The sequence below is a fragment of the Numida meleagris genome, chromosome 2 (assembly GCF_002078875.1).
Source record: "Numida meleagris isolate 19003 breed g44 Domestic line chromosome 2, NumMel1.0, whole genome shotgun sequence".
In the NCBI taxonomy this organism is placed as follows: Eukaryota; Metazoa; Chordata; class Aves; order Galliformes; family Numididae; genus Numida; species Numida meleagris.
In genome coordinates this window covers 121,261,877-121,285,894 of record NC_034410.1, presented here as the reverse complement: position 1 = coordinate 121,285,894, position 24,018 = coordinate 121,261,877, and the positions used below count along the sequence as shown (strand labels likewise).

The window sequence follows — 24,018 nt, the reverse complement described above, 5'->3', positions numbered from 1 at the left end:
CTGACGAGGCCGCGGCTGGGAGCTGGGACCTCTTAAACAAGAGCATGTTCATGGAGAATATATATATACACATAGATTACTCTGTAAGTAATGCTTCCTATTTATTTCCATGGAAACTACAAGAGATAAAGAGCACAATAACACTACTTGATAGAGCAAAGTCTCAGATACAGAACTCTATTTTTCAACGCAGTTACCACCATTAGCTGTGCATTTTTGGCAGTGATGAACAAGAGCCTCCATTCCCCACTCGTAACAATCTGCACCAGCAGAGGTGACCCTCTGTTGTCACTACTGCTGAAATGCAGCACCCACCGCCTCGCAGCCACTGTTTGCTCTCCAGCAATGTTCAGCAAGCATCGACAAATGTCAGTGGGTGCCATTTCTTTCTACATGGAGGAATTCAGTGGCACACCTTTGCTTCATCCACACTTCCACGAGAGACACCATTGTGTCAGACTGCCCCTCTGCTGCCATCTGTCACGCAGCAGCAACGTGTAACAGTATTAGCGGGAAGGTTCAACCGCTACTGCCATACCACTGCCTGCCTCTGATGTCATGGGCCTACATAATGAAATAGAAGGACCTCCTGTGTGAGAAAGTGTCCGCTGTCACAGGCCGTTGAATCACATCACTCCTGCTCTCAATCCGCACAGGAATTTCCTTCCCCCTTGCACATTTTGGTGTTGATTTTAAAAAAAATCTGTTATTTTGTCTGGAAATGAAAACAAAATCTAATAACATAATCAGCTTTAAATGGTTGTGATTAATGCCTGAAAACATGTCATTCAGATGACAACAGAGTTCATGTTCATATTAATAGAGTTCGTATTTCAATTAGATTTTTATTTATTCAATTATTTTATGCTTTCCATTAATCTCAGACTGAAATTTTTCCTTCTGAATGGTTAAAATTTGGCAGTTTTGATCTGCACCACACGTGTCTATTTATCATTTTGAGGCCTATTCCCACCATAGGAATTAACTTTTAAAAAACTCTAAGAAATCCGTGCAGGCATAAAGAAGGAAACAAAGCCAGAGGCAGAATCAGACACGTGAAAAGCAAACAACACAAACATAGCTACCACAGGTATGTGCCTGGGTGCTATGCTATGAGATTTCCCAGCCAAGAGCAAGGAACAGTAAGAACCCATGGTAAAAAACAGTAGCAGCTCCCTCTGACAAAATCAGGAAATGGTTTCAGAATGAAAAGCTTGGAGGAAAACCTGAGCTGACATTAATAAATTGAGCGTGGGTACAAGGAAGGTGTGTTACCTTGCCAGTGCATTCCAAGTATTCAGTGATATCATCAGAAGCGTGCCTTGGTCAAAGACTTAGAGAAGTGCCCAAAGAAACACTTGGTAAATGCGACATTCTGAAATGCTGCAGAAGTACCACAACCTTTGTTTGACATCCATGCAAACATTACAGAACAGTTTTCCAGATTACTATGTGGCTTCTGAAGAAAGAAGTGTGCAGAGCACAGGGTCGTCATGAGAGGATATTTCCTTCTGCACTTTAGTGGTGTTGAGATATTTCTGTCAGGCAATCAAGAAGCTTGCTGTGATAGTGTGAGATTGACAAATCGACCTAATTTTAAACTTTACAACAAAATTTACTAGACTGACGCTCTTGTGCTAAGAGTTACATCTTGCACCTTACTAATTGTTACCAGTATATATTATTTTTTACATATTATCAATCTGCTTCAAAGGAGTCAGTCCTTAACAGTTTATCATTACACACATACATGAGCTGGGGGAGTACAGTACCGGAGGGTACGCCCTGTCACTGGTGCTGATGGCTGTGCTCTTCCCTGGCCTCAAGTGCTGGATGCAGGGAACCAGAGCTGAAGCAGTTCTTTTCCGTCCCCTCCCACACACATGGGATCTTCCTCATTTATAAGACAGAGCAATCTCTAAACAATTCCCAGCCCTTGACTTCCACCTTTTTTTCCTTTGCTTCAGCTTAACTTTGTCATGGAAAAAGTGTTTTCCCAGCTCTCAGTGTTGTGCGTTTTCAGACCACTTACCACAGCGGTGGTGCTGCAGCCTCTGCTTTCAGCTTCTGTCCATATTTCCAAGGCCTTTGCTTCCATTCCATGCTAAAGCTGCACCTCATAACAAGAGCAGCTCATGTTAGCCTGTAGTTCCCACAAGTTCTCATAACGAGTTGGTAACAAGTCCAACAAGCCTTGCACAGTTAACCAAAGCCCTGTGGCCTTCTATTAGCACTAGCACTCATACAAAATTACCTATACAGCTATACGATATTAGAGCACTCATTTTGGGATGCAGAACAAAGTGATGTTAAAGTCAGGTTAGTTGTGTCTGTTATCATTTGTGCTACAGGAGTCTGCTTTAGCAGTTATGCGTTGCAAGATGGGAAGAAATAGCTCCATCTGGTGCACCAACAAAGAACACAGTTATAATTTCTACTACAGCATTAAGCACTTCAGATTATGGTTCAGAGAATAAACAAATGAAATAAATGCATCAGTAGAGTGGAGATGAAATTTCCATCATATATAAGTTAGAACAATCATACTAATGTAAGGCTTATGATTAGCTTCCATAGAAAGCTGCTAATTCGTTATCTCCTATTTTCTAAAAGCCTGGTAAGAAGCAATTTGCTGCAGCAAGTGCAGATTACAAACATTTTCAGGTAAAATTCTTTGATTGCTCATTACAAGAATTTGTATCCTGACACAGAAAACCTTTAAGTTTGTCTTCACACATTTTTGTGTTCTCACACTTAGAAAATGTCCTTTGCTTTTACATTCCTCTCTCTTACTCAAAACATCAGTGTCTCAATTCATGTGATGCTTTCAATCAATAAATTTGTTTTTATCCAACTTTGACAGAACAGTCAAAAATAACCAAGGGTTAGAAATGAGTATTTATTATAAAAATACTGTACAAGTATTTGTCTGATTCCCAAGCCTTCAAAATTCTACACAAAATGTATTCTCCAGAAGCACTTCAAATCAAACAAGGAAAAAAGTGCACTGTAGTGTATTTGTTTAAATTAGTGCATATGTTAATAAAAAATCCACTCTCAAATGTAAGACAAAGCTTCACAGATCTTGCTGAATGTCACTCAACACATACGTAATCCGTCTTATTTTATCTTCCATTGCTTTTTTGTTGTTTGCTGTTTCTTGCAGAAGCTGACGCATTTCTTCTTCAACGTAGTAAACCTGAAAGCACACGCAGATCAAACAATCAAATCAAATAAACAAATACAGATCCAACTTTTCCTTAATATAGCCAACAAACATATACTCTTGCCAATTTTTAACTCTGATAAGAGATAGAGGAGTTCCATGTTTACGTCAGTAGAGAATTTATGTTTTAAACTTTGTATTATGGAAAAGATTTTTTGACTGTAGTGATAATCCAAAGTAAAAAAAACTTTCTCAAGGAGCTAGACAAAACCACCACAAACAGACATGACAGGACAAACAGCTTCTAAATCAGAAAAAAAAGTCCATGTTAGAAGGCATCAGATATTTAAATAAGTATTACAATTTTGCCAGTGAACAGAATTTGCAGTAACAGAATTTTAATTAAGAAAAAAAAAGAAGTATTCATTAGTAGGAGATTGCTATTAATGTAAAAACAATCTGCTACATTGAAAAAACACCAGTTGCCACAGCAAGACAGAATGCAATACATGGCAAGAACATTAACTGCTAACACAGACATATGTGAGTGAAACGATATGTCTGGTATAATAAACATTCCTTATCTATACAGGCAAGAATAACGGTAAGGTGTCAACTAGTAAACGCTGCATCACGTGCAACTTTACTTTCCTTCACTACAAGATCCTCACAACAGTACAGCTGTAGGTATTTTCTTACTGTGCAAAGATGGAGTATTACACTAGGGCTGTTTCCATCAAGCGATTAGCCAGACTGATGGCAATTGGTGATTTTAAGCATCACTGTTGTAGTAGCTGTAGAATAAAAATGCAAATAAAATAAACATTAATTTGGTATCAAAATTACTTTTTCATTTGCTGCTTCAATTTGTTTTTCCTTCTCATTTGCCAGCTGCACTATTTCTGCCTCATGAGCTGCCAATACTGACTCAAGTTGTTTTCTAAAAGCATCATCCATTTCATGAAGCTTTTCCATAGCAATCCTAAAAAATAATGAAAAATAAATTACATTCTTGCAAAGAAATAAAAATACAAAATATTTTGCTTTGCCTAATTCTGCCTTTGATAAGGCTTTAACAACATAAGCACATACACAGACAGTTATTTCAATATCTAGCTTCAGAAGATACTTTGTTTTCTCTCAAGCACACATTCTAGTTTTATGCACCATGTTTAGGGCTTCTGGCATTCTTCTTAGCAGAAGCATTTAATCACTCTTAGCTGAAATACTTAATCACTGTAAAAATATAAAAGGATTCAGACTTGCTAATATTAACATGGCTCACAGCTCCATATGTTTTCTAACATCAGCTTATCATACTTTTGCTTTCTCAGAAGGCAAATAGACTATGTGATCCTACAGACTGCCTCCGGGTCTACGTTTCACACAAACAAGAGAGCCTACTTCATAGAACTGAAGCATTTATCTGATTCTGAGCAAATTCTGCTTTTAAGGGGATAATTCTAAAATATGCATTAACAGAAAACAAAGCAATTTATTCCACTACAGAATTGTTTTACATCAATGTTCTGAAACAAAACAATCATTTCAGGTAAAATTTCAGTTTCACTATTGATTTTCCAGCCATTCCAAAACCTATACCATTTGCGGTGTGGTTGGTGTGTTTATGCTGTGGATTTGTTTTTTTAAATCAAAACTGACTATCAATGCATTTTCTTTCATATATTCATATATATATATATATATATTCATATATTCGTATATATATTCCAGGCTGGATGTGGCTCTGGGCAGCCTGGTCTAGTGGTTGGCAACCCTACACACAGCAGGGGGGTCAAAACTGGATGATCTTTGAGGTCCTTTTCAACCCAGGCCATTCTATGATTTTATGATATATTAATCAGATGACCTTCCTTCATTTAAGCATGATTAATATGCTTCATTTAAAAATACAAAGCAAAAAAATTGAAATCATGCTAGCTCATTCCTTTAACAACAAAGTGGTTATTACTGATAGTAAAGGTGAAGATTTATCTAACTAGTCTTTTCTTAATAATAGTTGGGTGTAAGGAAGAAAAACAAGAGAAAAGGGCCAAGGAATAAAGCAAAAATCCTACTAACAATCTAAGCTCATCACGGGCAGTGGTCTACCCTAAGTCTCTAAAGTGCCATAAGTCTATAAGATAACTGAGCATCATCTAAGTCTATGATCATTTTCAGGGGTATGAATATTTGTTTCTCTATATATCTACTAGTAGTTGCTAAAAAATATTGACAGTACAAGAGGAATAATAAAAGAAATTGAAAACCTTTTATCACTTGTGTGGGAGGAGAGTGAGAGAGAACTTGTAAGTACTCAGCCACAGACTTAAATATTTATTATTATTGTTAACATTTACCCTAGGTTGTGATAAGTATTGCGGATCCCTCCTCAGTTTTCTAGGCATTTGCACAAGGTATTTACATAATTCTGGCAGACATTAGTAAAGTGCTGTTGCCTCTCCCCTATCAAAGAAATGCCAATTACAGACTATGACACTGCCTCATATGTATGAGCATCTTCACTACATGACTCCAGACAGCACACATGATGACTGCATACAAGTCCCTATCACGTAAGCCTGATGTGGAACTTCCTCAGAGAAGTAAACCAAAAGCACTGCGGAGGAGCAAGTGTACTTGGGGGCAGGCTCTAATTATGCTCAAAGAAAACTGAAGTATAGCTAAAAAGTTTAAAGGGCAAATGCTGCAACTAAATACTGGGCTTGTGTAGTCAAGTCACTTGTAGTTCCACTCACACTTTCCTGGAAATGGGATCACTAAGTACTCACCAAAGGCATTCTGTCACTGTAACATTTTTGTATATTTGTGCAGCTCTGCAGTAACTGAACAGTCACAAAATAACCTACTAATGTTAAGGTTTTTACCTCTGAGCTTGAAGACTTTTATTTCTCTCTTCAGTCAGCTTCTTCTCTTTCATATCAAAGCTCTCCTTCATCTGTTTAACTTGTACCTCCAGCTGGCTTAATAGTTGTTCTTTACCTTGCCACTTCTTTTTCAGTGCACTGAAAAAAATATATACATATTTATCATTCCACTTCTTAGGAGGACAGAAAAAGCTCTAATGTTCCCATTTTCCACATTTCTGAAAGTTTTAATAGCAAGGAAGTACACTCTGAACAAAAAAGAAGACTTCATGAAACTGCTGTAAACAGTTATGATCCCAAAGAATTATTGCCCATTGTATGCATCACCTGTATGCTTTCTTGACGTCATCAAGTTCTACTTCTTTTTCTTCTAACCGTTGCTTTAATTGCTCTTTTCTTTCATTTTGCCTTTCTAGCTTTTGTATAAGCTCTTCAAATTCAGCAGCTTTTTCATCCAACTGTACTTGATAAAGCTTATTTTCTTCATGCAGTTTTCTGATTTGTTTATCTCTTTCTTGTAAGCCCTTTAGAAGATAAATATTTCAGAATACAAAAATATCCCTTATCTTAACCTTATTGTTACTCTTAAAAAAATAAATGTTTTGTCTACGTTAAACAGAATAAAAGCAGATTGATGTGATTAATAAGTCTTAAGTCTCTGAATGAGATGGAATGGAATAAACTGAACAAGACATAGCAGCTAGATTGTTAAAATACTGATTGACAAAAGCAGAATAAGTATTTACGTGGTCAAATAAACCTGAAACAAACTTCCCGTGTTAACAGAAAAAACAAAAAAGTGAAGAATTACACTATTCTAGCTTTTCTCTCTCAAAATCACTATCAAGAATAACGAAGGGAGGCAAAGGCAAAAAGTCTTTACGTAACTATGGTTCAATGAGAGATTCAATGAACATCTCTGTTGAAACAAGGCTCTCTTCTGCTCTCAATGGAATCAATGGCCACAGACAGCTTGACTGCACTTTCTGAGTTAGTAAAACCAGGAGTGCAGAGCCACGTCTCTACCAGAGCTGTTACAATAACGTTCATTACAAGTCTTAATTTATCATAAAAACAAATTGCAACACGTCCAACTTACTTCTTTTAATCTCCTAATCGTTTCTGTCTGATCGTCCACTATTTTGTTTTTAATTCGTATAGCATCACCGTCCTGCTCCTTCTGCTTTTTTAAAATTTCCATCTCGTTTGTTAAAACCTCAATTTTTGCTTCCAGTTTTCCCCGATCTTGAGAAAGGTGAGCTCCTAGGTGGTACAGGACATTCATAATCTACAGTAATCAGTTTACAGATAACTTCAGGATGTCAGAGGTGAGAAAACAACAACCTTAAACAAACGCGACTATTCAGCCCACTATAAACACTAGAACCCATCAAGTAACACTTAAAAAGAAAGGCAGAACTGAAGGCTAGTATTTTATCCTAAGAAAACTTCTCTAACCAAAAAAATGAACAGCACTTCTTATAGACTCAACCAATCTCAGAAGAAACTACAAAATGGTGCTAAGAGTCACGTGAATCTTTTTTTACTTAATGTACTCCTGATATATTTTTAATAAAAGATATCTACTGAAATTTCCACACTGGACTGAGCTGATAGACATGCAGCATTACGTAACACTATAAAAACTTCTTTTCATAGTTCCTTATTTACAAATGCTTCATATAGCATTACGGCATTTTGACATTTTGGGCACATAGAATAACTGTACTCACAACTAACTCTCACAACTGCTGTTAAAGTTCCTATAAATGGCCCCCATACTAAAAAATAGTATTTTTCCACAACATCTTTATAACTGGGTAAGATCAACAAGACATTGAGAGATCCTGTCATAATTACAGGTTTGCTGGGAAGTTTACTTTAGAAGTATAATATCGAATATCAGCAGTTTTACTGCAATATATATATATATATATATAATACGTGCATTTTACCCTGTTGTGCCAACTCCTGCCCCCATATTTTTCTTTCCATTTTTAATCCATCAATTACAGATTCTTGAGCGGTCAGCTGAGAAATAAGTTTTCCATTTTCCTTTTTCAGAAGTTCCACTTGAGCAGCCTTCTCTTTGTCCTGCTCAATCACGGTTTCAAGTTCTTCAGTTCGACTCTGTGTGAATGAACATGGGAAAATAAAGAAAGATCCTTTAAAACAAGCATTCAAAATCTCAAATCAATGCTAACTAGCTAGGAAAGTTAAAATTTCATTTGCTGCATATGAGTAAATTGAGGAATATTCTGCTTGCATAGAAGCTTCCTCCTGCTTTAAAAATTTGCTTATCTTCCCAATAATGAGACACAGATGTTTGCTTCAAATAGAAATACTTACATCCCCCAAAACCATTTATAAAGCTGTTTTCTAAATAGCCAACTTTGATTAATGCCATTATAAAAACTCATTTAGAGTTGTACACATGTAAGTCAGAAACAATAAACAAAGTTAAAAGAAAAGTTGTGATGCTTTCAACTTCCACTTCCCATGATCAAGATTTATCTTTGATTACACATTTTCTTGTTTTACACATTAAAGTTCTTTAACATAGCGATTTTGGTATTTTAGTTTTTAATCAACATCAGTCACTGGCAGAACCCTGTTTTGTTTGGATACCACAATAGTAATGTATAACAAGAAGATTAGAAACAGCTACGCAGGGGTTGTACTGAACAGAAATTTCAACAAGGAAGTACTGGCTACATACACGGACCAAATTACATTTAAAAGCTGTTGAACAGTTATGTTCTTCAGATTTTTTAAGAACTATTTGCAAGTAACACAGTACTATACCATACTATTACAGGATAGATCAGCAGCGTAAGATAAAGCAATCATTTTCACAGAATATAATGTTAAATTTAGACAGTTAGTAGATAACGACTAATATTGCTGATTTTAACTCTAAAGTATTATGCTGCTAATAACAACACTTGAGTATTTACAGTTTCGTTTTTACTTCATGTGCAGTGGCTAGTGAGTATTTCAGCTGTAGAACCATAATCCATTATTTTGACTTTACAAAAGGTCAGGGAAATCAATGCATACTTTTAAATCCAAGTTTAGAGCAACCACCTGATCATATATAAGCCACTAGAGCTCACAAGGCAAAGAGTGCACTTTCTCTGCAGATATGAATGACTCTGGATTTTGCAGTATAGACAGAACAGAGTTTGTAAGAAAAAAGGAGGAGATACAAGAATAAAAGCTGATGTAGATTACTCTGCTTTAATGCAAAAGGAAACACGCATCCTTCAGTGAACCTACCTGGTATGGAATGGTTACATTTTAGATAAAATATTAAAATAAACAAAAAAAAAACCCCAACCTAAACAGATATATAGTTGAAATGTTTTGAAAGAAGTACCTTCAGGTTTGTTGTGGTTTCCTGATTTGATTTTACTAGTTCTGCAATCTTTGCTTTCTGTTCTTTCACTATACTTGTCAGGTCTTGGATCAGAACTGTCATCTCTTTTTCCTTTTGCTGAAACTGAAAGAGGGCCTGCTGATGTTCAGCTAGATCAGCAGCAACATTTTCAAAATCCTCTTGTACCTAAAATTTCATAAGAACTCTTGAAAAATGTTCTTCTTTGAAAAAAGTATATACACTACAATGACATCTCATTTTCAAATTAAAGGGGAATTTAAGCTTAGCCACATTATGTGAAATAACAAATACCTAAAGCTGATTTCTACCAGTTAACGGGAGATGCTTCATAGAATCATAGAATAGAATCATAGAGACATTAAGGTTGGAAAAGAATTCTAAGATCATTTAGTCCAACTGTCAATCAATCACCAGCCTGCCCACTAAGCCTACGTCCCTAATTGCCACATCTACATGTTTCTTGAATGCCTCCAGGGACACTGACTGCACCACTTTCCTGGGTAGCAAACAGCTCTATTCCATCTGTTCCCATGTGCTACCGTGTTATCACTCTGAGAGGTGATGGCCTTAAGTCACAAAACTAGCTGTGCTCAACTATATGTTTGTTAAAAAAAAAAAAAAAAATCTGGAAAAAAGGATTTACAAGGAAAAAAACCAACAAAAACACTGATTTAAAATAAAAATCACCCAGCTATCACCCAGCTTAAGATCAAACATTTTAAGTTTCATTTGTTTCATTTACCATTTAAAAATGTCAACACTAGCCATAGAATTCAGTTATCTAAGTAATTCACCAAACATATACTGAATTTCAAAAATGAGATTTCAATTTTCAAGGGTCATATTAAAAACTCAGTTTGAAATAATTATTAAATACACAAACATAGATGAAGTCATAACCTTATCAAAAGATCATGACTTTATACAAGAATACATTTTATTACAACTAACAAAAGTTTTTTTCTAATTTGTTTTGGTTAACTTTTACTTCTGAACAAAAATGCAGGGTTTTTTTTTTTCGTGCTGACTTAGCATTTGGTACCTAAGTTTTAATCATTTATATTTGAAAGTAGTAGTAACTACCAGCATTTTCAGATGGGTCCTTGGAACAAACACTTTAAGAATCAAAGGAACACAACCCATTTAAAAACACTACAACTCTGTCCAGTTTGAGATTAAATGTTCTCTTACCTCTTTAAACCTTTTTGCCTCAATAGTTAATGCTAAACGAAATTCATCTTCTAACTCTGTATACTTCTGGTTTAACACGTTAATTTTCTCCTGAAAGTCTTTAACACGCTGTTCATGCCTCTGCTCCTCTTTAGCCACTTCTTTTGACACAGCAGCTTGAAACTCAGGTCCATGTAAAGCAACTCGGGTCTCAAGTTCTTTCCTGGAGTTACCAAACATATACAAGAACTACAGAGAAAAGAACTACAGTATCTCACAATGCTACTTCAGCTGATTTTCTTAATGTTTCTTAAAAAGGACAATAAATCACATAATGAAGGGGATTCATTCCTTAGTTCCACTAAAAGACTTCAGTCTTCCATGACTATGGCCCTGGGATGGGGAAAAGCGTGTTGACTACTATTAAAACATCCAGAGACAGGTATAGCTTTACTTTTCAATTCAAACATTCATAGAAAATATTCTATTATTCTTTTGCTGTTAATGTTTGTTTGCTTTCCTGGTAACGCAGAATCACAAAGAGCTAGAAGAGATGGGAAGCAGGAAAGCCACCGTATAGCCAGATACTCTTTTTCTTCCCAATAATTTAATAGTTCCTTATCCAGTAATTGTTGTTTCCCACTTAGACCCCAAACCCGAAAAGCAACTGCAATGAGGCCCTAAAGAGCTCCAGGATATGCCTCCATACAGGATGGTGGCACAGCCATGGGAGAAAGACAAAGCAGAATGTACTTAAGACTATACTGTCCATTTGCTTTGAAGAACAAAATCTGTCTGCCATCTTTCATGTTACATCTTTTTGGGATTTTTAAGGGAATAATGTAAAGTTCTCAAAACACAGCTATCAAATTCTTCCTATCTTAACCTGTAGTTATTTTGGTATTTGAATACATTTAAGCTTGAAGCTAAGCAAGTCTTATCAGCTTATTTTATCAGTAAGCTTCCTCACACAGTAGTATACCAAAAACAATTAGCTGTTTTACATGCACATTTATTTGATTGTATTAGCTCAATAATACAGAACCAGTGTTCAAGTATTCTCAAAAAAAAAAAAAAATTTCTGAGAGAAAAGGGGAAAATAGCCCATCAAGTCACCCATCCAAACTAATAAACTAATGCAAGATGCTACACAAGCTAACATTTTGGGGGATTACTTTATATAACTGATATATTTACATACACGTGTGTGTATATATATATACACTCACACAGACACATCAGCCTTCTGACGATAATTCAAATGCGATTTCAGTTTTACCTGATAATTTCCCTATTAAAGACCATAAAATAACGTCAGTTCATCCATATAATAAAACAAGAACGTATCAAAAGAAAGATGAGAATATTTGCCTACAAGGACTTGCAAATCAGAAGTCCAAAAGCTACGAAGACATTCTCAAATGAGACCAAAAATGTGTAGGAAGACATCTACATATTTTACAGAGAACACCTCTCCCATAAAAACAGCCACCCACACTTGGCAGAACATATGCAAAACATAAAGTACTCTATTTTGTTTCCACAGCAAGTTATTAGAGACCCCATACCTTTGTTCTCGTTCTCTTAATATAAGAAGCTCATGCAGTTGTTTTACCTTCTCCCTTTGCTGTCGAAGAGATACTCGAAGTAGCTGTAATTCTCTTTCATTTGCTGATGCTTTAAGCTCTGCTTCTTGCACCTGTTTCATCTGTACACAATCATAAAAACAAGAGGGACAAGATTCTTAAAACTGTTATTTATCTTCACAACTTGTACCAAAATACAAAACAGGTGCTTTAATAACAGTTTTATACATGCCGTTATGTTTAAATCATGCTCCACAACTGGCAGTATTTTTCATAAAGTTTCATGGAATTTTATAATGCAACCTAGCCCACAAAAAGGATTTTTTACACTTGGTATACTGTTATAGCTGCAGAAACTTAACACTAAATGTTTAAATATAAGCATTAACTTACCACAAAACAAAAAAGCAACTAGCTTTCACCTAGAACAAAGTACATCTACTTAATTTATAAAAAAGTAGAAATTGTCCTGCATAATAAATAGGACAAGAATATTTGTAGAATGATTTCCTCAGTTATAAGCTCTCATATTCTAACACTTGTACTGGTTTCAAGCAAAACATTTTACATGATGTTATTTGCTATCTCTATTATTTTTACACACTCCAAGTACAAAAATATGCCTCTTGCAGTTTAAAGTTGCTGAACAGTTTCTGCCCAGTGACTTTACAGAAAAGAAGACTCATAATGAACAGCAGATGGCATACTCCACTTTTTCCATGAAGCATTCATGAAGATTTCCATTTCATAATCTGAGTCCTTTTACATACAAAAGTGTCTTTTCTGACATGGCAAGCCAAAAAAAAAATGAAAATAGTTATAAAAAAGATTTACTCATTAAATGGTAATTCAGAATCAGGATACTTCGGAAGGCTGCAGGTTAGAACATGCAACAGAAACAGCAGAAGGTGATATTAATGGTGACACTCTTGCTTCTCATAATTACTTGCAGAAATCATCTCAATCCCTGTGTGCTCAAGTGATGAGTGTTAATGACTTAACTATCTTGTCATCTGTCCTTCTAAGCAAAGCAATGGACTTAGCATATGTCTCCAAATTCTACACTAACAAAATTCCGATCTCTTTGCTTTCCAGAGTATCAAAGATGTGAATGGACTACTGAAGATTAGTTTATGTGTTAGTTATCCAACTGTAGAACTAGAATGCAATAAAGACGAGCTATTTTGATTTCCAGCTCTCATCAGAAATGAACAGAAAATTCAACCTTGACAAAACAAAGAAGGCAAATCAAAACAAAACTATATTATGAATTCCTTCACTTGATATTGAAGGATGAAAAGATAATTAAGGAAAGCTATGTAGTAAACACTGGAAATAATAATGTTTTTTTTTAAATCCATCCGAATAGGGTATTCTATCTCCTGCCATATCTCTTAAGAATACTAAGTAAGCACTACTGCCTGTTACAAGCTTCAGTTTGGTAATGATGGAAGTATTTAAAATTTGTATCCTAACTTCAGTGTTATAAACACTACTGTGAGACTTGTGTATGAAGCTAAGTCCCCATGTTCTATAAACTAAGCCTCTTCATGAGAAGATATAGATACATTTCACTGTATCCCTGCTGTTTTGTGGACAAAATGACACAATTCCCCCTCTAAAATGAATAAAAAATATATATATTCAAGTTAAAACACTTGCAAATTTAAGGAATGCCAGAATAAAAAGGTACAAATTTAGATGCGCAGACACTCAAAGCCTTTAAATAATCTAGTCATCTTTACTGAAATCTTTACACTGTGACTGCATAGACATATGACCATTTACCACCGATGGCAGTAAAGGTCTCCTAATAGGAAGCTAACTACCAATCCGTACTACAAGAAAGGTCAATCAAGTATTCAATAATTCATTAATCTTCAGAGTTGATAAAATAAATCAAAGGCAAATTAAGCATTAAAAATGATAATTTTGTTTCTAGATAACCATGACTATTCTTTGAAACACAATTACTAATATTTGTCTACAGGACCTTAAAGACAGGAAAAAAGACCTTCCCCTAGTAAAAGCTTCTGCAGATAAAAATGGTGACACTATTATCAAGAGGGAGGATACTTCCAAAGTCTAATACAGGAAAAATAAAAACTTTATATCCCAGTAAGTTTTTTCTTTTTTCAAAGAAAAAGAAAACAATATTCTCTATACCAAATCACTAAATGCAGTACCTTCTAAAGTGACAAAAAAACAACAGCAAAACAAATAAACTGAAGGCCACTTCTAGACTCACAAGAACTCCAGGCTATTTAAAAGTAATGAGAAAAATGGAAGAGCCACTCAGGTTCCTGAAAAAGGCTTCTAGCGGTACTTCGGTTACATCTGAACCTTGAGTGTTGACAGCTGAATGATAGGACATGGGAACCATAGCACAATTGCACTCTTCTAAAGATGCAGCTGGAGGTAAATAGCTGTAAACAAGTACTAGGCACTTGTTTTTAGGGAATTTGACTCTATAAGGGAACCCAGAATGGAGGGTGGTTAACTTCTAACTGGAACAACACTGGCAGTTTGGTTGTCAGCACACTCCCCAGTTCTCTGTTTTCCTTTAGGGTATCTGACAGTACTTAGAGTACTGTGCTAGCAGTTCAGAGACTTTTGAAGATGGATTTATTAAGACACAGGTCCTGTAAGAGGATGAATTCAGAAATACAGGCTGAAATGTGAATATAACCAAGCAACAGTAATATAAATATTGGAGAGAGCTGCCTTTGACCACTGAAATTTTACCAATGAGCTATTCAGTCAGAAATAATGGCAGCATTTGTTCCAGCACCTTATATATTCATATGCAAAATAAAGTGCTCTGACACTTCATCATCATTACCTCCAGCTGTATAATCAAAATCAAAAGAAAAACCCCAAGAAAACAACAACAACAGAGGAGCTTTAAAATAAGTTCTCAGCAATTACCTTTTTGTTCTGGTTGTGAAGAAAACATCCATTTTGATTAAAAAGTTAAGCAAAATTACTAGTCTCTAAAGTCAAGTCTTTAATCATACTTAAGACTATACTGGCTATCCTGTTGCTATCATATTATTCAGTCATGAAAAATATTTACCTCTATTGCTCGTTGCTGCAATCTCTGTGTTTCCATCTTGGATAGTGCTTCTTCTAAAGCTTGCATAGCCTTCTGATGTTCTGCTTCTTTATTTTTTGCTTGATTTAACTCATTAGTAAGTCTTTCAGTTTCATCTTTCAGCTGTTGGACATCTGCTTGTAATCTTGTTTTAACATCTCTCTCTTTCAATATCATTTCCTTTAACCTGAGAAGAAATGCAATGTAACGAGTGGTTTTGAACTTAGTAATGTTAATTACATTGAGAAAAATACATTTATTTACTAAGGGTTGTAGCACTGCATCTTGTGCTTCTTTGATGAATTGTATTATGTGCAATGTTGTCATGCAAAATTGTTTAATAATATGTAAAATATTACTAAAGTTATGCATAGCATTACTATGTTCAACTTCATTTTAAAAGAAGAAAAGCTGAAGACAGCCTCATGGGTAAGAAACTACTTGACAAACATAATTTTGCTTTATATGTAAATTGTACCTATAGTATCAATATGCAACTAAGAAAGACAAACAGAACACATCTCTGAACAACACGTCATTTGTCAACAACTACATTAAAAGGGAGAACTTAAGAAAAACAGAAAGAAGCTGTCTAGAACGTGCAAGGATTAGGATGGCAGTCTATGCAAAGATATGCTATGTCTGACCTGTAGAACATATTCCCTACTGCCCAATTCAGGCCTGCCAGAAACATCTTTGCTCACACAGGAAAAATGCCAGCTATGTGGACTAGTGGAAAAAAAAGCTTAGGAACTGGAAGCACGACATGAGACAAGATACAGTTACCAGTGTCTCAGCTGAAAGAGAAAGAACAATCAAAATAGTGATTGCTTGGAAAGTAAAGGGCTAGAACCAGAGTTAAGGGGCACACTGATACTATTCTGAGATATGAAAAATAGGGTACTAAGCACTGACATATATTCTTGTTTCCTTATGTCTTTTCAAGCAGGTAGCAACAATCCATTAAGTATTGCACTGTACTGGATTTACAGCAGAACTACAGAAAGGAAATTCACTAAGTAATATTGAGAGAAGTTCAAGCAGTACTTTCTGATGCGTCATTTTCCAAGCATACTCTTTAAAACTATTCTCATTTCCTCAGCCTATAAATTGAAATAATAAGAAAAAAAAGATACTACAGCATCCATTTGCCGACCTTTCTGTAGTGTACACAGCCATACTCTGAATATTCTTTTCTTCTTTTGCATGTTTCTGTAACTCTTTGACATGCTCTACTAACTTCTTCTCTGCTTGTTCTGCTTTCCACCTTCTTTCTTTCTCCTGATCAAGTTCCTGAATCAGCGCCTAAGCAAGAATGTAGGAAGCATCAACTTATGTGGAAATATTAAAATGTAGTCAAAAATCATGAATGATATTAACTGCAGAAAAAGACTGCTTGGTCTTACTCGAATTCACAGTGATCAGGCCAAAACCCCCCATACAAGTAAAACACAACATTCTCTTTCAGTTGACACTGTACTAAACTATTTTTTATCCTATCTCCATGCCATTATTTTTGACATCTCAAATTTGACAGCTTCACCAAGAGACACACACTTGACTTCAGGGGAAGACATATTCAAAATGTTGCAGAACATACTCGGTATGTGGATTCTTCTGTCGCATTTGAATTCATTTCATCCACTTTTCCCATATAGCTTTGTCTTCCAATTAATACTTCAGCTCTTCTTCCCACTACTTCCAAATCTGGAGTATCTGATGATGAATTGAGATGAGAGTTCTTCTGATGGGAAGGTGAACGCTTTGAGAAACTCTTCTCTTCCCTTCAATGGCAGAAAAACAAGATGTGTTTAAGAGCATGCAGAGTTTAAACATCTTTTCAAATGCCACCATAAGAAGTATCAAGGATTCAGATAAAGAACTATAAAGTCTTGTTCTGTAAAAGTATATAAGATGAATTGTACAGAATTCAAAGCCACCTAGAAAATAATCTGCAAGCAGGTCTAGAAGTAAACAGCTAAATTCAAATCTTCAGCTGTAAAAACATGCAGTACTAGTAGATGCTATTAGAAAAACATCTTTTGATCAGACAGATATGAAACAATTTTAGAGAAGCAGAGTAGCTGTAGAGCTGCAGTAGTTGACTAATAGTTTAATTTATATCACCATTTGTCCCACACATCTGATATTTACTATATATTCAAACAAGTTGTTACAGCATCCTCGGTGTCAGCACAAACAACAGCTATAATTTTGACAACTGTTTTGACATTTTTTTAGATTTTTTAAAAATTTGACTCATGCAGTGATGCATTTTTATAATGAAAAATTCTGTCTAGATAATTTAAAAGAAAAATGAATAAGTGTGCTGCTACAATTCAGAAGTATTTTTTTTTTTTTGGAATCTTCAGTTCAATTTCCTTTTCACCTAAATACAGTAGATGTTCATACAGGTAAATGATTGAGCAATTGATGAATAAGCTTCAAGAAATTAAATAATATATAGATAAGGTTTTCTGTATTTTATAAAGGTATCGTTTCAAAATGCAAGGCACATAAAAGACTAACACAAAAAAATGAAGATGCAGGAGTTTATGTAAGGAAAAAGAGGGCTTATAAATTAAGCATTATCAGCAGGGTCAGCTAACAAGTATGTCATTTTCTCCCACTCTGTCTCAATCCCAAGAATAAACATCAGAAATTTGACAGCTGCTTTGTTAATCAATAGTTTTGTTATAAAGCCACAGTAGCTTGTAATTTTTAGAGCATTAACTCAAGTTCACTCAACCTATCACGTTCATAAAATGCTTCAACATGAACTAGGTTTACTCCAACAACATTCAGCTTAATTAAATTTTATTTATATGGCAAATATGGACATAACCTGTCAGTTGTCTTGGTCTTAGGATGATTCAAGTGATGTCTAGTAGATAAAGTAGTTCTATGGTAAGTAGGAATCTTGCTTCTTTTCACCACCTTTTTGCTGCTCTCCTTCTCAGTCTCGTGTTCACTCTCAGAAGTTGGATCTGTATCTCTTTTAGCTTTAAGAGCATTTGAAGGGGCTTCCCTTCTTGAGGATTCAGATACCTAAGAAGAGATTGAAGTTCTGTCTGTATATTTTATAGTTCTAATTAGCATATTTCTAACACTTATCAAGGTACTATTTTCAGGAAGTTAAGACTTAAAATATATTTTTCATAGAGAAGTAAACAGCAGCTTCCAAGCTACCCCTTTCCTTCCTTGCTAAAATAATTCAGTATTATAAAAACATAAACAAAACAGAAATGCATGCTTGAGAATATATAACTGTAACTTTCTGAAATACCTGAAGTTTACAAAAAAATTCATTAGGCATAGAGGGAAGATTGGTGCAAAATGTAAAACATACAGCACTTAAAAAAACCTGCATGTTTCCAAAGTACACAATAAATGGTTATTAAAACACAGAAAAACATACCTGACAAACGTATCAGAGCAACCTAACCTACTTCTTAGCAAAATTAACTTTCACCAACTCTGCTGCATTTCATATTTTGCTCAGGTTCAATTACACATATTGATGGCTTCAGAGTAAAAAACAATCAATCAGAAAACAATTTTCTATCTAATATATGATAGTCCGTCTAGCCATATATGCCACAGTTTCCAGTCAACATGAAACCTTCATGAATCAAAGTGCAATCGCCAGTTTTAAAGTATTTTTTTAATCTTTCTTAGTTTTTCAGAATTACTAAATACACATTAGTATGAAGTCAGAACATACGTACCAGTATAAACTGCATACCATTCATAGTGTACTTTTCCAGTATCAAAAGGAACTTGTTTTACAAACAGAACTTTTTGTGCAATCATAGAAAAAAAAAATCACCTTCTGCAGTATTTGTGAAATTTGATCTTCTAATTTTTGAATCCTCATCTCACTCTGTATTTTATCAAGTATGGACTTCTCTGGTTCTGAAGATGAAGCATGTTCTGTAGAGGAACTGACAGAACTTTGTACTGGTATTTGTGTACGCTGCCGAAAATAAGCTAACGCCTGGTCGATATGCGGTGTCACCAATGGTAAGGTGTGCTATCAAAATGAAAAGTAAACTCTGTAACATTAATGAGTTACATGCAATATAAAAAAAACCAAACAAGAATCTCTTAAGTTTAAAATCAGCACACACAAACTATGGCACCTGATCTTTGGATGAAGGGGACCCAGATGAAACTAAACAGTTCAAAATGTCTTCTAAACGCTGCAAATTCAAACAGTTTCCTTCTGCCGACTCTGGTTCACCATGAATATTTCTTCCATCTAGAACTGCCAGCTGGGGCAAGGCCTGAAGAACAGTTTCTCTATAACCTTAAGGAAAAGACCAAATTAAAGTTAATCTAAAAAAAAAAAAAAAAAGGTATTGGGTATTGTATGCACTCTGTCATCTTAAATTATTCTCTGTAAAAATAGTGAGTTATCTACAAGTGTCCTGCCATTCCCTACCTGTAAAGGCTTTCAACAGAAAGCATAACAAGATAAATGAACTAGGATGCTGCCTGCATAGTTCTGGTCTACACTGGGATCTCTCCACCATCACTAGCATATGGCAGTTGCAAAGACAACTTTTTAATATAGACCTAATGCAACAAAATAGCTGGTGGAAGTACAAGACAAATATAATGAAAGGTAAGTACTAAAAGGACTTGGATAATTTTGTCCTTTTTCAGTGAATGAAAATGCTAATGTAATTAGCATCTTACATGTAGTATCTCACAGTCTGTCTGTCATTGCTTACTGATACTGTGGGAAAAGGAGGAGAAGCTAATAATGCTTATTACTGATCTTCCTCTTGCTGCAATTCGCTCTTTGTCCATCTCCCGCCTTAACCTACAATAAGATGCAAAAGTTGAACCTTACAAATGCAAACAAGATTTACAGCTTTGAGAATATACTCAGAGAAAGTAAAAGAAAGATTTCACTATGGAAAACAGATTCATTTTGTTAGAATTCATATTTCTAAAGGCTAGCCAGTTTATGAAGGAACTTGCAAGCTTCGGAACCCGGCCAACAGTTGAAGGGAAATTACTGATCAACAAAGCACAAATTATCTGTCTGACATGAGATACATACCTGCTGCATGACAAACTGGATTGGTCTTTCCATATTTTTCCAGTGTCAAATTGGTCAAGCTTTGCAGCCCCTTTGTGCATTGAAGTAGATGATTAATATTGTTTATGCAGTTGCTTCGAAGGTCAATACAGCTAATCTTATGACGGGTTCCATGAAGACACTGGAATCCTGAAAAATTAAGAGAAAATACAAAACAATGATTTCTGCAGTGATTCTGTTTAGATCAAATGGCATATTGTTGAAAAATATTCAGCCAACAATACATCATAATTGGAAACGATATAACAACTTTTGTGCCATGTTCCCAGCTAAGTATATTAACTATTGTAAACTACTGCATACAACACTTAAGGTAGTTATTGAAGTTAACTTTAAAGATAAGTTCCTAACAGTAAGAAGGACTTAAAAAACATTTTGCTTAAAGTTCCTTTTTATAAGTCAGTTCATTAACAAAATTGTTACAGACGTTCTTTTCAATCTTCTACAACAAACTCTGTCCATTCTGTAACTTGAAAGCTTAGTTAGAAACAATGACTGACCATTTCAACAAAAGGTTTAGAAGAGAATTTCCACATTGCAACCATAGTTGTATTTTTGTGCTATCAAAAGGAAAGATGTTAATCTTTTGGAAACATCTTCCAAAAACATTGCATTTTTCACTTTATTGCTAAAGTTCAAGCGTTTACTGTACTCCTGTGTAAACAGAGCAGGCAGTTCAGTACAGAAATTATGATAAGACTTGCCTAAACTTTGTGCATATAGTACTAGCATAGCTCTACAGCTGACCAGGGGATTTTATTTCTCTTGCATAGCAAAGTAGAATTCCCATTGTCTATGAAAGGAAAAAGCTCCCCTTTCTTCATCCACTTTGTTCACAATACTTAAGATTCAAGCAAAGAACATGAAGTAATCAGAATGACATTTGTTCATCACATTAGTAGCTGCAATTACTGAGCTTCCAGATTAACTTCAGTCAGATTATTACAGAATGGACATATGAGAAAAAATGAAGCCTAGTCCTTTTCATAAAAAAAAAAAAAAAAAGTTCATTGCTCCAGATGGTTCTCATCAACCCAGATCAGGACCTCTAGACAGCTACAGTCATGTGAACTCACTGTTTGCCTGCAGTGCCTAGTGTTGCTGAACATTCACCCCCATTCCCATACAGCTAAATTCTAGCAGCTCTAGATCATTGGTTACATGGTCAAGTTCACAGAGATGAAGCTCAGCATTGCCAAACACAGAAGAAAGAATTCCAGTTCAGAACAACCCATGATGGAAGAAAATTAACAGCTGAGAGCAGCAGCAACTGCCACCTTTAACAGCATTACTCAGTCAATTGGCCAAACTGACAGAAACCTCTGAAAACACATTTGATTTGTTTTCTTAATTGAAGCGAGGCAAATGCTTTTTATTGCTCTACACATGCCAAAGTCACTTACCAGAGAGATCGTGTATATGATTACATGACAAATTCAGTGTAGTTAAATTAAAGAGCTTTTCCAGTCCTAAACAAAGTGAGGGAAAAAGAGACAGTAAGGTTTGCAGAATGCTCTGCTTTGTCAAATCAAGACCTACACATTATGCATGCCGTTTAAAACCACAGCTACAGATTATAATCAACTACGATTACAATATTAAGAAAAAAAAGCCATAAACACAGTTTTTTTCTTCCAAATTACAGCACCTTGCTGTGACAAAGTTTAAAGAGCTTATGTGCACGTTTTAAAATGTACACAGTATGGTCAGCAGTTTGTTTTGACTCAGCACGGCCTCGGTACAGGCATACTTCCCAAAGGAAGTTTTAACACATAAAGCCTCATTCGTTGAGAACCGGGCAGAAGTAAGCACTGCAGACCCTCCACTGCCGTTATCAGGTTGCAGGACAAGTTCAGGCTGCGCAGGCTCTCCAGGGCACTCAGCCCCTCCATCCGGCGGATCTGGTTAGACGACAAATCCAAATGCTGCAGGTTCCGGAGGTGGCCGAGCCCCTCGATTCTGGCGATGCGGTTGCAGTGCATATCGAGCGTGTGCAGGTCCGAGCTCAACGAGACCTCCAGCAAGCTAAGGGGGAGAGGCACCGCCATCAGCAGGCGGGGACACGGCGGCCCCAGCCCAGCTCAGCCCAGCCCTTGTCCCTTGCTCCCCGTCCCCTCACGCCTCTCCTGCCCCCGGGGAGCGCTGCTCACCTTCTCACGCCCTTATCCACGAGGCTGAGCGCCCCGGGCTCGCCACCCTGCCCCGCCATCCCGCCGCTTCGCTTCAAAATTCCCTCCGCTCCCAACGGCGACGCTCCGCGCGTTGCGACAGCCCTGCCGTAAAGCAGCAAGCACCACCCACCGCCTTCCCAGCGCCTCGTGCTCCCAGGGGCGGGGTAGGCACCGGATGGCACTGCGGGGCGGCCGTGCTGCGGCTGCTGCGGAGGCAGGTGCCCTCTTCACTGCGGGGCGGCGACCGGGTCGGGCATTGCTTCTGCCCGGGAGCGCCCCGCGGGGAGCGCTGTAGAATAACAGAAGCACAGAATTTCCCGACTCGGAAGGGACCCTCCGGGATCATTGAGTCCAACTCCTGGCTCCACGCAGGACTGCCTAAACGAGAAATCCTATATCTGAGAGTGTTGTCCAAACGCTTCTTGAACTGCGGCAGCTCGGGGCCGTGCTCACTGCCCTGGGCAGCCTGTTCCGTGCCCACCGCCCTCTGGTGCAGAACCTGTTCCTTACCCCCACCCGCCCCTCCCCTGACACAGCTCCATGCCGTTCCCTCGGGCCCTGTCGCTGTCACAGAGAGCAGAGCTCAGCGCTGCTCCACCGCTCCCTGTGAGGAGCTGCAGCTGCCTCCCCTCAGCTCCTCTGCTCTGGGTTGAGCACGCCCAGGGACCTCAGCTGCTCCTCAAACACCTTGCCCTCAGACGCTTTCCCATCTTTGATGTCCTCCTTTGCTCACTCGCTAATAGCTTCATGGCTATTTCGTGGCACCCAAACCTGCACCCAGTGCTGGAGGTGAGGCAGCAGAGTGGGACAACCCCTCCCCTCACCCACTGGCAGTAATGGGCTGGTGCACCCCAGGGTACGGCTGGCCCTTTGGTCTGCCAGGGCACACCACTGACTCACATTCAACTTGCTGTCAACCAGAGCCCCCAAATCCCTTTCTGCAATGCTCTCCAGCCTCTCCTCCCCAAGTCTGTGTGTTTATTAATTTTACAGCCCTATATTTTGTCAAGATCTTTGTGAAAGACCTCTCTACACCCAGGGGATTGCAGCAGGCAACAGGCAGCACCTCACAATTTAGTATAATTTTCAAATTTACTTAGTATGCATTCCATATCTACAATCAGGTCATTTATAAATACACTAAAGAGAACTGCCCCTAAAATGGAGCCTACAGAATGCTGCCAGGGACCAGCCACCAGCCTGTTGTAACCCCATTTTTACTATAACCTTTTGAGCCTAATCTGTCAGCCAATTGTTCACCCATCACATTATGTATTTGTCTAGCTGTATCCTGAACTGTGTTTATAAGTTGAAGCTCAATGAGTTCTCTTCACGGAAGTGTTTCAGTGCTTTATTTTAGGACTGGTGCAGTAGTAAGAGTTCACCCTAGTCATGGCTTAAAGCTCACTACTCACTCAGACAGGCCTGGGCAG

The 24,018-nt window shown here is 37.0% G+C and overlaps 1 protein-coding gene across 3 annotated transcripts; it reads right to left on the bottom strand.

Moving 5' to 3' along the window:
- LRRCC1 (leucine rich repeat and coiled-coil centrosomal protein 1) lies at positions 2,886-22,952 on the bottom strand. 3 transcript variants are annotated; one of them, XM_021387859.1, is made up of 19 exons: positions 22,565-22,947; positions 22,234-22,439; positions 21,818-21,883; positions 20,376-20,543; positions 19,447-19,613; positions 19,134-19,337; positions 18,150-18,352; positions 16,905-17,088; positions 16,461-16,609; positions 15,287-15,491; positions 12,193-12,332; positions 10,646-10,847; positions 9,434-9,619; positions 8,010-8,184; positions 7,154-7,317; positions 6,382-6,578; positions 6,055-6,192; positions 4,013-4,148; positions 2,886-3,199 (listed from the first exon to the last, which is right to left on the bottom strand). In XM_021387859.1, exons 1-19 carry the CDS (start codon positions 22,621-22,623, stop codon positions 3,077-3,079), a joined length of 3,072 nt encoding a protein of 1,023 aa, XP_021243534.1. In that variant the 5' UTR covers positions 22,624-22,947; the 3' UTR covers positions 2,886-3,076. The 3 variants fall into 3 exon arrangements, 2 of the variants coding, with proteins under 2 accessions (XP_021243534.1, XP_021243535.1); XR_002435390.1 differs by lacking the exon at positions 4,013-4,148 and adding an exon at positions 3,866-3,960 and having other exon boundaries at positions 3,073-3,199; positions 22,565-22,952; XM_021387860.1 differs by lacking the exon at positions 9,434-9,619 and having other exon boundaries at positions 22,565-22,950.

Bases quoted from the DNA above. Each gene is read 5' to 3' on its own strand.
- LRRCC1 (XM_021387859.1), bottom strand. From the start codon at position 22,623: ATGGCGGGGCAGGGTGGCGAGCCCGGGGCGCTCAGCCTCGTGGATAAG. The intron at 22,440-22,564 runs GTGAGCAGCGCT...TCTCCCCCTTAG, and splicing joins GTGGATAAGGGCGTGAGAAG to CTTGCTGGAGGTCTCGTTGA. The intron at 19,338-19,446 runs GTGCCATAGTTT...TCATTTTGATAG, and splicing joins CCCCTTCATCCAAAGATCAG to CACACCTTACCATTGGTGAC.